A 14730-nucleotide genomic window follows, 5' to 3' on the forward strand; every position below is an offset into this window, starting at 1 on the left:
TTAATTGAATATTTAATATAAGCATAGAATAGGTTTAATTAATGTTTTTATTTAATTGACCTAAATTGATTTAATAAAATATAATAATACATTATGAAATTCTGTGTGTCAAGACTGTGAATGCCATGTTGGCACAGAGCTTTTCCAACTAATATTCTTACCCCCTCCTTATTGTGAACCGTAAATGTACAAACATGCTTGTACATACCAATCCGCCTATTATGTTACAATATATTAAAACATATACATTACAGTATTTCAGTAAAGTTTGATTTCAAAATTCCATTTGATTAAACGCTGTAGGTACAGTATATTTTTGTAAAAACAAATTACTATCCAGGGGGTGGATGATAGTTGGGTAGAAGTAATAAATGACGTTCCTAGACAGAAATTAGCCAATCAGGCGTGTTCTTAGAAGAACAGTCTAAAAGTCGGTCTTTCATGTGTGTACGTATACAAGCAGCACTCAAATTTCCGGCGTACGAGGTTTTCGTGGATGGTAAAGCTGGTAAGAATACTTTTTTTAGATTCTGGACCTTTAATAATTAATTGCTCAATAATAATAGGTATTTCAGACATCTGTAGTTCAGTTTATAGTTCACAATATGGTAGCATAGCTGTAGTTTTGTATGTGTCTTTGTATTGTACGTACACGTCGTATACAAGAAGAAGGCTGGCTAGGCCAGCAGGCTACACAACACTCACTGTTGCGTTGGCACTACTGTACAAGGCGACTACTGCTGAGTGTCAGCCTGTGAAGTGGGTCTATCTAATTTTTCAAATGACGTTTGGTCAGGCATAAGAACCAACAAATTCTAACCACATTTTAAGGAAGTTTGTATGTATTCATAATTTTAAATTTATAAGGCTTACTCACTTTACTTAACTTTAAATTATTGTGTTGTTAAATGTTAATTTTCTTGTATTTACATTTTATGAAAGTAAGCTAAATTAACAATAGTCAATACTTATAGAGGGAATTTATCATCTTGTAATTGTATGTTGACTGACTACGTCGGCTCATAACATATAGGAGTCTTCACACTTATTATCGTAATTCATATTTCATGGAACTCTTCATTCAATTATCTTAGACAACACATTTGACACACATAAAATTGATAAAGTGAATTTACTCTCTGACGTCTTCAGACATGATTTTAAACTTTCTTGTTCAATTGCTTTACTTATTTCAAAAGATATTGTACAGGCTTTTACCATTTGTTTTCTTGTTTGATTTCAGAAGTTTTAGATAGTCTGCAGATCATCTGGAATATTTGAATGGAAGATATAGCAGGCAAACTAGTGGCAATGGATGTTTACGAGCCTCAGACGTTTGCCTTGATGGTTTTTGGTGGATTTTTCATCATCTCAAGTTTGGTGTACCTCGTCTCTGCTTTTGGAACAACCGAGAAGAGTTATGAGGAGGCTATTGCCGAGCAGCGTGCTCATATGGAGAACGAGAAGCATGCTAAATCCGATGGCAAAAGTAAAAAGAAGCCATTCAATGCACGTAAGAAGAAGAAACCGGAGAGTATGCAGGAAGCTCAAGTGATAACCCCAGCTCCAGTTGTGATACCTGTGAATGAAGTCCCAGTGGCACCAGTGAAGCCGCAGAAAATGCAGAAACAGTCACCAAAACCCAAAGCTGACAGTGATGCAAAGCCAGAAAAGAAAGCCAAGTCTTCTGAGGAGAAAACGACCCCTAAGCCTAAGAAAGAGGCAAAGAAGCCTGCGCCAGTTGTAGTGGAAGAGTTCATCCAGAAAGCGGTTGATAAGCAAACCTTTGCTGCTCCTCCACCTCCACAACCAAAGAAGGTGACCGAGGTACCAGTTAAGGCAGCTCACAGTGAACCTGTGAAGAGTGAACCTTTGAAGGTGAAAGCTAAGGCTAAGAAGGAGACCACCACAATTCCTGGTAAGATATCAATTTCTCCTATACATATTAGGGAGCTTTCCATCGATTTTCCCAACTTGCCTCCATGCACACAATGAATTGACATGGCCTAGTTAAGTCTTCAAAATCTCCCTATTATTAATAATAAATTATAACAAATAAACTGTAGGAGGCTGGGTTAGCTAAAATTGATATTAAAAATGATGTGTATTGTGTTTTAATACTGTATTCGTAGTAAATATGTTAACAAATCTGGGAGACATGACTGACAGCTACTGGATATAACCCTACAAATCCTATACCATACAAAGTACCCAAAATTAACTGATTCTAGAATAGTGAACACTAAAAGGTAATCCCTGATGAATAGCAATAGGAAAACATGAAATTGCCAGTAACAGGTGGGCTGGGGAAAAAAATCTCCTCAAGTAGCAATCGTAAAACAGATGTTGCTACAATCATCCCTTGTTGAACTGTGTAATTGAAGGCTAATATTAACTCACAACGAATAGTAAATTTAATTATTAAATTTCTATTTATATGCTCATTTGTTTTGAAAATCAGGTTCTTGTTTCATTTATAGTTTTAAATTTAGTACAACTTTTGTTACCAAACAATTCAAGACATTTTTGTTAAAAAGGGGTGACAAAAAACGGTTAAATTATTTGTTTGATTTGTTGTACTGTATTTGCATATTGTATTTCAAGGGTTGCCCAAGAAGATGATTTGAAAATGTGTGTTTCTGGATTTTTTTAAAATGCCAACTGCTAAATCTGCCTCTGTACACTAAACTATACAGATTAAATACTTAATACTGTATGTGCCTTGATTATAAATAAATCAGAAAATCGCTATAAAATATCATTATCAATAAAAGCCTAACGAATACAGTACATAAAAAACTGGAAATTCTATTTAGTTTTTGGAATAATTAAAATAATAATCAGCAAAAACCTTGCCCAATGTATAAAAGATTTTTAGAAACCCAATGAGCCGTAAACAAGTCTGACTTTAGTAGCACACAGCCCAGATTCAAACCTATTATTTATCTAAATGTAAGAGTAACATTAAAATACAATACTACTGTAGTGTTGTTATGACAATTAAAAGCCAGTACAACAATTCTCACACAGACTGATTATATACAGTTTTTTAATAAATTATATAGAGCGTGACATTGAACAGTTGAAATGAAAACCACAACACTACCATCTGTAAATGTTGTGTTTCTTCTACAGTAAAGTGATGCAACAAAATCACTGACTAAACTAGAAATTACAAAAAAAAGTGTCCAAATATGGTATATGCCAAAATATGGTAGTGATATGACATCATGTCCGTACATAGGCACATCACATGTTTTTGTCACATACAGTTTGATAGTGTAGACAGAGCTTTAAGATAAGTATATTTAGGTTATCCTAGATAGTATACGATCAGGTGTAAGCTCCCACCATTGGGGAGTACATAGTAGGCACTTCACTCCAATGACCGAATGAATTTTTACGTATTGGGATTCAGTAGAATGATTTAAAATTGGAATAAAAAATGTCATTGTGTATAATTTTCACAATAGCCAAACTAAATAAAATGATCAAGCTGTATCCATCCATGTACGTTTGAGTTTTCAAAAGACCTCCTTCCTCCCTTTTTCTTTCACTCAGTGCCCTTTTCAAACGACTGGCCTAAAGTACTGTACTGTAGCTCATGATATTGTTTTTCCCTATTTGTAGAAAAAAACGAACCCATTAATTAAATTAATTTCATTGGTCTATTTTTTAATTATACAAAAATAAACAAGCTGGGCTCGCACTGGCCGATCGCCAAGTCGCCATGGGCGAAAACGTTTCCAGATTGGCGAAAAATAAAACGGCTACTTTAGCCATTTTGGCTATGACATATGATAAAATAGATAATAAAATAATCATTTTGGCGAAAGCATAAAGTTCAACTAAAAGGTCCATTTGTCGATCTTCAAACATTTATTTTGTTCGTTATCATGTTGTTTACTTCAAGCTCCATTTTCGTCAACTTGTTTCGTTGTACCAGGCGTCTCTTTGTTTTATCAATATGATGGAGATAGCAGCGGTAGACTGCACAGAGAAACAGACGTTACACGACACGTGGATGATGGAGTCTACCCAAACTATCACGTGTTGCGCTGCACAAACGATCGATGACTCGACAGCCGACGGTCGGCTATTTACCGGGATTGTCTATTTTTCGATAAGGGTGTTCTTTTCAGATTAAAAAAAACATAGTATCTTCAATGAATGATCTTATCGAAATCAATATTCATGCGTTATGCATTTTAGGCTCCAATAATGTAGTTTCATATTTTACCCTTAATAAAGTTTCCTCGTGCGTGCAGTGCGTCAGTAGAGTAAACAAAACAACATTCGGGAAATGGTAGCGTCTAACGGGGATTTAGCTAAACACACACGTGCATTTATTGCGGACTATATAAACAGCAAGGCCGGCCGCCGGCGCGGCTTCTGTGTTGTTGGGTAATAAATAATCGAGCCCGACAGAAACGCCTTTTCCCTGTGCTTTGGCCTATATTATCTGCACGTTCAACAACGATACGAGTGTTCGTTTGCTAGAAATATTTTTAGCATATAGGCCTACGACGTACCGTCGTACATAATTTTGTAGGCCTAGGCGTGCGCTACTGCACTTTCGCACCTCTTGAGCATACCCAATTTAAAAACATTCACCTGCTGCGCGGCGGTGGGTGACCGTGAAAGTCTTAGGATTTTCGCGTGTTACGGAAGCCACCAGCCAAGCGTAAAAAACAAAAATAACATAGCGTTCAGGGGATTTCAGAAAACTGTAAAATGTTTCTTATTAAATTGATAACTGTATGAATGCTGTATGATTAAAAACAATTTGAACAATTGTTTTGATCATATAAAATACAACAACAATTATTTTTTTTAATCAAATATACACAGTGATTTAGGCATGGCTCTCTTTCCCCAAATGCCTTACAAAAACGTTCAGGGAACAGTGTATAGACCTATTGACATAGATAAATTAACTAAAACGTTTTTACCATTATATTTCAACAATTTTTAATTTTGGCTAATGACCGATTCATTTGGCTAAATAAAAAAATTGGACTTTAGCCATTTTGGCTATAGATAAACTGATTTGACTAAAAAAAATATTTTGACTTTCGCCAAATGGCTAAACAAAATGAAATGTTAGTGCTACCCCAGCAAGGCATATAGTCCATTTGTTTTTTCCAAAAAAAAACCCACTGGAATAGCAGAGATGCCCAATGATATGTTGACCAAAAAAGAATTTTTGTCAATGATTTTAATGAAACGGAGAAATTTTGGAGCAAAAATATCTTTCATTGACAGGAAGTAAATTTGCGTTACAATTATACTTGTTAATGTGATTCTTCCTGAAGGCAGTGTTTACACATCCTGTCCTGAAAAACAACAAGTAACCATGAATGCTTGCTAGATCAAATCAAATCCACTTTTTGTAGTTAGACAAATTTAATACCACTATTTTCTAATGTAGATTATAGATTAGGATTCTCAAGCTAATCTAACTATAATATACCTGATAATCTATTTCACATTACAAAGGATCTTGCCTTATCAGTATTCATATTGATTTTGTATAGTGCTATTATACTTTGTACTTTTTCTTGGTTTTCTATTAAATATTCTTCACATTTGTCAATGTCATTGTCACATATTCAATGTCTAGTTTAATGTCTACTGTATTAAAATAATACTGTAGTATAAAAAAACCATTCACGGCTACAGTACATTGGATCAATCTTCCTATTTAATATTAATAGTATTTGACCAGATATTGAAATAAAGAAAAGTGTCTATAGTATACTGTAGAGTAATGTTTTATTATGTTAAGGATGGTGAAACAGAATGTAGTACAGTACAGACAGTATACACTAGTAAAATCCAAAAATGAAATTGAGCCCTGTGGCCTTATTTACCATTCATACTTAGGCTAAAGGAAACACTTACCCTTAAAAGTATTGAGTTAAGTGAAATACTGTAATATTCAAAGGAAATATCTCACTTAAAGTATGATTGGTGAATACGGCCACTAGTCAATACAGTATACAAAAAATTGGTCATGAATAACCTACAGTTTCTTAATAATTAATCAAGTACAGTATATATCAGAGGTCATTCAACTTGTTTTATTAATTATTGGAAGGCCCTTGAATTGTATTATTATTAGTTACTATAGTATTAAGGTTAGTAATTAATAATTTGGGACTTTAGCAAATTGCTATTATTTTTTTATGGTTTGTGTAATGATCTATGCATTGTCTCTCATTTATGCATGCTATTATTAGTCATAGAAGCATTGAATAGAGACTTCAATACTGCGCTTTCATTAAATCAATAATTCCCCCTTGGTGTACAGGCCATACTGTTTGAATTTGCATATTAATTATGCGAAATGTGTGTTTTGTATTTTTAAGCATCTCTAAATAGGGATGTCATTGATTCCATCCATTTATTTTATTGTTCTAGATTTACTGATAAATATACAGTAGGCCTACTAACCACAAATGTTGCCAAAATGAAAATATAATTATGAAAAATGTATCCATTTGTACAGATGATTTAGACTTTAATGATTTAGACTTTAATGATTTAGAGAAATATACTTGTTATTGATTATAGGCTTGTTGAATTGGAACAAAAATTACAATGCAAAAGATAGGAAATTAGGATGTTCAGAACTTATTTCACAATTTTTTCACCTTTCCTCCACCCTCAGCCTCTCCTTCCCCCGCTTTTTACTATAATTACAAAATATTTGATCTGTCACTGCCTTTGGAGTAATTTTGATGCTCATGGATGTACAGTATTTGGTCTTTCACACTACTTTTTTTAGGGTTCTTTCTCTTCCAATAACATACAAAAAGACAAACATGCTGTAGTTGTTTGGCTTTAAATGGCTCAAACACACCTTTCAGACAGTGTGATGAGTTTGATAATGACATTCTTGACATTATAACAGATAATATGTGAACTTGAGGTATTTGAATGATTCAAGATGCCCTATGCATACAAATTGGCTAATAATTCCCCTACTACATTCTGCTAGACTAGCTAAATTAGACATGATCGACATTAGCACTGGCAGGCAGAAATAATTATATGACGTTAACTAGGACAAAGTAAAAAAAAAAAGAATTTGTAATGTTTCAGCATAAATCCAGGGACTGGCAAATATGGATCTATTTATTAGATAAATGCATGGCACTCTAGCCTGTCATAAACCATTGCAATATAGTAAACATACTACAGTATATAATTTAGTATCCCTGCTGTTTGGGAATATTTACTTTTTCTGTGATAATAGGTTTTCTATCACTAGAGAGTATTAACAATTACTAAAGTTAATACTGACATACTACTACTTTATAAAGGAATTTATATACTACAGTAGATATTATTGTTGTTTTCATTTAAATGTCCGTCTATGAAGATAGCCAATACCAGTAATTATTATTATATTATTGTTTTATTATTATTTTAAAACTTCAATATTATTGATTTATTTATGTCATTTTTGTGTGTGTTTTTCCTAGCTTCAAGTGGTTCAGTAAAGACCCTGGTGGCCACTATCAAAGCGGCTCGTCTAAATGACAAGGAGATCCAGCAGATAGTTGATACGTTGCTTAACAAACAAAATGGCTCTGGGAATGCTGATCAATGGACTATGGTAAGTTGTTTTAAGAGCTATATACACTATCAAACATTGACAAAATAAAAGTGTGTCCAAATATGATAGTGATAAGGCCAAATATTATAGTGATATGCCCAAATATGGTAGTGATATGACATGTCCATATATGGGCACATCACATTTTTTTGTCACATAAAGTTTGATAGTGTAGACAGAGCTTTAGAGCATGTTTCTATTATGCAAGAGAATATATTTTTAATTTTGATTTGAAATGCTAATGACATTTTTAGGCATTATGGCGAATTTACACCACGAGCAGTAAGCAGAAAAACATACTGTAGCTTGTTCCACGTAGAATCTGTATCCTGGAAACCGCCCATTGGCTCCTCGCTTTGTGTAAATGGTCATAAGGAATACCATACTGTAGATCCTATATTTTTATTACCATTACCACTCGTCTGTGTAAATTGGCTCACAATATTCACTTATTAACACTCACTTAATTAAAGGGAAACAGTTAAATAAATAAAAATCTTTAAATATGTTAATGGAATAAATTAAAATATAAATTGACTTGTGAAGTGAAATACTTCACATTTAATAATTATTGATTTTGAATAGGACCACTGAATCTGACTTACATACATACATTAACTTCTCCCTTAATTATTTGAACGTTTTTGAATCCTCCCCTGGGGACATAAAATATTGCATTGAGTCACATTGCGCCAATCTATTTTTTAGAGACAAATGTCTGTAAATGCAATGCTTCCATTTATATGAGTGGCTTGCAATCAGCATTATACTTTCTTGGCTCTCAATCATTAAGATTGAAAGCTATGATGATTGCATTTAATATTTTGTGCATCCATGTTCTTGGAAAACAAATGTTAATATAGAAACATTTAATTATCATATCTAATGAATGAGCGTTGTATAAATTTGTTTATTCTTTTGAATTTATGAATTTACGAGATTATTAATAAACCACATAGTCTTCCCAACGCAAGTTTAAATAATTGATTTATCTTTCCAAGTTTCTTATTTAATTTGAATCATTTTAAAATATGCATTATTTGTATAATTTCCTATTTGAAAGAAATTCATTTTTATTAATATTTGATTCTATTAGAATTCATTTATTGTGAAAGATGGCTTTCTACTAACTCTGATATGTACTGTAAGCCTATTCCAACTTAAGCCATGTCTACACTACACTAGTTTGACAAAAAAAAGTTGATGTGCCCAAATATGGTAATGATATGCTTAAATATGGTAGTGATATGATATCATCGTGTCCATATACGGGCACATCACTTTTTTTTTTTCACATAAAGTTTGATAGTGTAGACTGAGCTTTAGACCTTATTGCTGCTGTTTTACATATTCTGTCAAATTATTCCAAATATGTGTTCCTTCAATCCAGTTATTGTTTATCGCTTTTATCAACATAAAAGTGTATATAAAACAAGGTGACATTTTTTGTGTACACTTCTTAGGCTAATCAGCGGTCTGATCCTATGTCTTCCCTCAAGAGACAACTGCAGGAAAAAGAGCAACAGTTACATAATGGTAAGTAAAACATGTTATCAAATAAACCTTTGTCATTTTCTATAACTGTTATCTATTTCTTGCTTAGTTCGCATTAAATTATCAGATAATGTCAACATGGAGTGTTATCAAATTGTTCGGTATCCAAAAAGATCGAGATTTTTTTTTATCAAATGGGTTATATAGTACTATAAATTTAGTGTGGTTTTTCCCATATCTCTCTCCCTCCCTAAATTATGTCTTGCTTGGTGTGTCTATTTTGGAGGGCCACAAAGCAATGGCATGGGCTACTTTATCCTCTTTAAAAAAGACTAATAAAATTTGTCAATTTTTATTGTATTTTTATGTCTATGAGAAAATGCAATGTTAAAAACTACAACATATTTCTACACAAAGCTATCATTACTAAAATCGTACACACTATTCTTTGCAGGTTGATACCATTTCTTTGTATTATTTAGAATTCCCAGGGTAGTAAAATATGTATGGGGTGATCCATTGAGATTACACTTGATGGATCTTTAACCCCTTCATTACTTCCAGGCTTAAAATATAACAAATTTACAATTGGGAAGTAGCATAAACTATATCAAATTTTACAAAAGAATTGTGCAAAATGTTACCATGATTTTGAGTCATTTCATTGTCAAATCACCATATATAATTTGATGATGAGGTTTAAAAGGTCCTTAGGGGGTGGGGGAATGACCCTTAGGTTTTCCACTCAGCATAATTTCAACCTACTTTAGTACCCATCCAAAAAACATTAGGATACCTGAAACTATTGGATTCATCCACCTGTAGGTTTATAAACCCACGGCTGGCCGCTAGATGTTTTATTGATGGTATTTGATATTTTTATCTTACAGAGATCTTATCAACCCAGGCTTCGGCCCAGAAGGTGAAAGAGATGCGTAATGAACTTGCACAAGAGAAGCAGCAAACGATGAAATCGGACATGGATCACAAAACCAGGATATCTTCATTGGAAAAGGACATACAGGCATTACATCTACGAATGTCACAGGTACATATTAACATTTTTTAAAATATTGCTAGATGTTTTGCATAGCACTGTACACATCAAATAATAAAATAAACTTATCGAAACCATGCTTATTTTAAAACATGATGTCATCTGTCAAACATACGAAAGTTATATTTAAATATATGAAAACAAATAGTGTCTGGTGAGATTTGACCTCTTTGACCTGCCTTCTTCCGAACCCTCATGCTGAGCCTACTTCCTACAAGCACTGGTCACTTTTAAAGAATAATATTAATTGCCTTCACTTTCATGTTATATGCTATAAATAGCAATAAATAACAATTTTATTAACTAGGCTAATTTTACACTGTAAAATCCTTTCATTTTTGTAGCTCTGTGATGTTTTTTACAACATTAACTCTCACTTCTTTCTACTCTACTCCTATTCTACTTTTAGTTTATCCTGCTGTCCTTTAATTCCTTTAACACGATTAGCTATTTGCTTTGGTGTTTTTTTGTGTAAAATTTACCAAAATTAAAATGGGTTTTAAATCTTACTGTATAAATAATGGAGAGACATGCCCTTTGGCGATAGTTTTCTTTGGCAGTTCCTGTCTCTCCTCAGTGCTCCCTTTTTTTGTTTCACTGAAAAGAATAAATAAAATGTTGGTGTATTGGTGGCTGATACAAGATTGATGATTTATATAGAAATATGTTTGTTATTTCTATATAGACTCACGAGCAGCATTCTAAAGAGGGCGCCAGTTACCAATTGAAGATCAAACAATTACAGGCTATGGTTGATGAGAGCAACTCTGGAGTGATCCAGAAACTGAGAGAAGAAAATAATATGCTAAAGACGGAGGCCAACAGAAGTGTTGCAAAGTAAGAGAAAAAAGATAAAATGCATCTTTTTAATAAACATTCTATTGATGGCATAAATGAACAATAGAAATTCATGTTTCATATTTTTGTATAAATCCAGAATTGACATATAGACACACCCATAAATAAGGCTAAAATTTTGAATGCTCTCAGTCTGATCCTCATCTAAAATTAAGTAACAAACAACATAAAAATGCCAATCAAACTTAAAGATGTATTGTCCCCCTGAAATTCTTAAAAATTTGTCTGTTGAATATGCCATTTTAATGTCCCATTATAGTTATCCACTTGGAAAAAAATGTATTTATCTGAAAAAAATGTAATTTAAAGCAAAAAATAGTCAAATTGGCTGCCAGCCAATGGGGTTTTGGTTGAATTTAACCATTTATTTTGTCGTTTTCTAAGTGAAAACATTTTTTTTTTTCGCTTTTTTTCTGTGAAGTGATTAAATTTATTAAAACTACAAAATAACCTATTAAAAGTCTGATTTAATTAATTTTCATGTTTTTGGGGGACAATACATCTTTAAGTGATATATTTCCCTTAAATATTAAGTATTTCACTTTACTTAGTGTGTGATTGGTTAATACGGCCACAGGATTATAGCCTGGACAATATTTCAATTCCCACTTGTTTGCAGTCAAAAATTACTTACAACCTACATAAACAGAACTACATTTACATTTTTGTGAACTTGACATCGCCAATACTATTACATAATATTGTATTAAATTACAAGTAAAAGACTTGATACAATCTATGCATGTAAAGTAGTCAGAATTATCATAATATTAGACAGCAATTTTTTTGGTAAAAAGTCTAGTCAGCACATGCTAAGCTCAAAATGTCTTTGCCTAGACTCGATTAATGTCTAGACCTAGTGGACAAATAATTGCTCTCATTACTAGGAAGTTGCTGTCAGAACATGCTGAGCACATTAGTGTTGGCCTAGCCAGCGGCAAAATCATCTTTTTTTTAACCTGACGTATTGTATGACACATCATCTCGTTAAAAAAAATTAAAATTCATAACAAAACCATACATCCTCTTTCCATTCCTAAATAACCATGTGCTATGTACCTTATGAGTCATCATCAGTTTATTCTTTTTTTTTTTTTAAATTTATTGACAGAAGATCTAAATAATTTCAGATCAAATAAAACTTTATTTGGAGATATCTTTGTTTCACTTTTTGTTAATTTAATTATTTTATTGTGTTTGACTAGATTAAATATTTAAATACTAAAATTAAATGATTTTAATCTATACCGTTACAGTTTGAAATCTCTACGTACTAGTTCGATAAAGAGGTTATTAATTTTCAAACCACAAATTTGGTCAAAAGACTTCCTTGTGATGATCATGAGTCATAGATATCTTTTTACAAAATAATTACATTGTGTTTCTGAAATGTAAAATTGTTTATTGGTTTTTTCTAATATTTATTATTATATAAATTATATTATTATAATATTATAATATCTACACTGTAATGTAAGAGAAAGAGACAATTTTTCCGATATACAAATTATTATTATATTTGTACGCATCGGGTAAAAAATGATTGTACTGGGAAAGTTTTAAACCATATTTGAACCACCCTCTAGTACATGACATAAGGGATTTTGTAATCTCAACATATTGAATGATTTTTAAAAACCTTTCCTACATCTGGCATTAAAAATTGATCAAAACACCACAAACAAAAATGAAATTATATAACATAAAAATTTGCTTTTCTAGGAAAGAACAGTTGATGGGAAATGAGCTAGCTCGCCTCCAGGCTGAGAACAGTAAACTGCAATCGCAGTTGTCTGGGAACAAAGACCATAGCCGCAAGACTGACGACCTTCGACACAACTACGAGAGCCGAATTGGACAACTTGAACAACAGTTGCAACAAGTACAGGTTAACCATGTATGTATTCATTATTATACAGTCACTTCAATATTTCTTTTATATCTATTATGTAATGTATTTTGCTCTTAGATTCTGGTGTTGATTGTCACCCTTAAGCTCTGTCTACACTACCAAACTTTATATGACAACAAAATGTGATATGGACACAATGATATCATATCACTACCATATTTGGGCACATCACACTTTTTTGATAGTCTAGACAGAGCTTTAAACAATAATTTAAAATAATTTATATCTTGTTTAGAACGAAAAGGAGAATATGCTAAGCAAGAGGCTAGAAGAGATGAGCTCAGAACTGCGTACAGCAGATGATCAGAAATCCACCCTTGCTAGAGAACTTGAGGCAGCCCAGAAATCTGCCAAAATGGCTGCCACGGAGGCCGATCAAACTAAAAAGCAGTTTCACGAATTACAAAAGAGCAATAGCGGCGAGTCAGAGGCTTACACCAATTTGGAGGGAAAGTTAAAGGTTCGTTCGCATTACTTTTTTCATATTAATTGTGTAAAAATTACCTGAAATTCTATGTGCTTTTCAGTGCCTGTACTGTAGTAAATACAATAATTTTGGAAGTTCAATAACATTACAAAATTTCTTTATTGTTCAAGAAATTACATTGCTGATGGATGTCACAGAAAAGATACATTTTTAAACGGAACACTGAGGACTTTAAATACACACATTTTATGCATATTTCACAGTCAATTACATGAAAATTCTATGTGCTTTTCAGTGCCTGTACTGTAGTACAGTAAATACAATGCAATACAAAATGTCTTTATTGTCCGAGAAATTACATTGCTGATAGATAGCACAGAAAAGATACATTTTTAAACAAGGCACTGGGGACTTTACATACACATATTTTATGCATATTACACAGTTAAAACTTTGGGTAGATTTCTGTATCATCATCATGCTCCTGTGGTTACTTTGAAGAACAGATCATAAAGAGCCCCTTTTAGATCCAAAATGTCCTTAATAGGGTGTCCCAAAGCGTGGTTCCATTGTAATAGTCTTATATAGTAGTAGCTTTTCCCTAACATTTTAATAGATAGTGATGTGAATCTCGGTTACTGTATGATCATCTAAAAGAATTCAGTATTAATGTGTCGTCAGTAAAGCTCTGTCTACACTATGTGATGTGCCCATATATGGACGATGATGTCAAACTTTTTGTCAAACTAGTTTGATATTGTAGACAGAGCTTTAGTCACTACAACATCATGCATTTTTGTCAAGTTAATTTTAACAACAAATTCTATTCTCATTGTTTAATATCTGTACAAGTTTATCTATCTCTGTATTACATCTTTATCTGTGTGTATTGCAAGCCCTCAACCATAATTTGTGTTAATATATTTTTATAACCAAACAAAGTTGAGTTGAGTACAGGATAATGTCACAATAATTTTTGTGGATTTGTTTGAAAGCAAAATTAATTGATAAGATAATGGGACATTCTTTAGGCAGTACTTCGTGAGAAAGCAGACTTGGATGCTAGACTGGGCAATGTGCAGGCCCACTTTGCCCAGGAGGAGCGCAAGTTCACAGAGACGCTCAAGCGTCTTAAGGTCTGTCTTCAAATGGCTGTTGTTGTTGTCACAATGCTTTGTTTAGTAGCTTTATGTGGTGTTTTGCTGTTCAAAGTACAAAAAAAAATGTATTTTTATATTTTTACACCTTCATTTGCAGGAAACGCTTAGCAAAATTCTTCATAAAAAAATATTCATAACTTTTTTTTTATTCTAAGCTTAACCTACACTACTGTATGGTTAGTTGGAATATAACACACA

General features: G+C 32.7%; 1 protein-coding gene across 7 annotated transcripts in view; it reads left to right on the top strand.

Moving 5' to 3' along the window:
• Positions 1-430: 430 nt before the first annotated feature.
• LOC144852823 (ribosome-binding protein 1-like) overlaps positions 431-14730 on the top strand; it is a 31710-nt gene continuing 17410 nt past the window's right edge. For 5 of the 7 annotated variants that reach the window (XM_078710834.1, XM_078710835.1, XM_078710839.1 and 2 more), the window contains exons 1-9: positions 431-508; positions 1244-1918; positions 7491-7624; positions 9088-9160; positions 10009-10166; positions 10861-11012; positions 12756-12930; positions 13181-13405; positions 14404-14508. In XM_078710834.1, the coding sequence (XP_078566960.1) occupies positions 1282-1918; positions 7491-7624; positions 9088-9160; positions 10009-10166; positions 10861-11012; positions 12756-12930; positions 13181-13405; positions 14404-14508 (1659 nt within the window). In that variant the 5' untranslated portion in view covers positions 431-508; positions 1244-1281. The remainder of the gene's footprint in view (positions 509-1243; positions 1919-7490; positions 7625-9087; positions 9161-10008; positions 10167-10860; positions 11013-12755; positions 12931-13180; positions 13406-14403; positions 14509-14730) is intronic. The other 2 variants (XM_078710837.1, XM_078710838.1) reach the window with 1 other exon arrangement.

This window comes from Antedon bifida, chromosome 9, assembly GCF_963402885.1.
Source record: "Antedon bifida chromosome 9, ecAntBifi1.1, whole genome shotgun sequence".
NCBI classification, from domain to species: Eukaryota; Metazoa; Echinodermata; class Crinoidea; order Comatulida; family Antedonidae; genus Antedon; species Antedon bifida.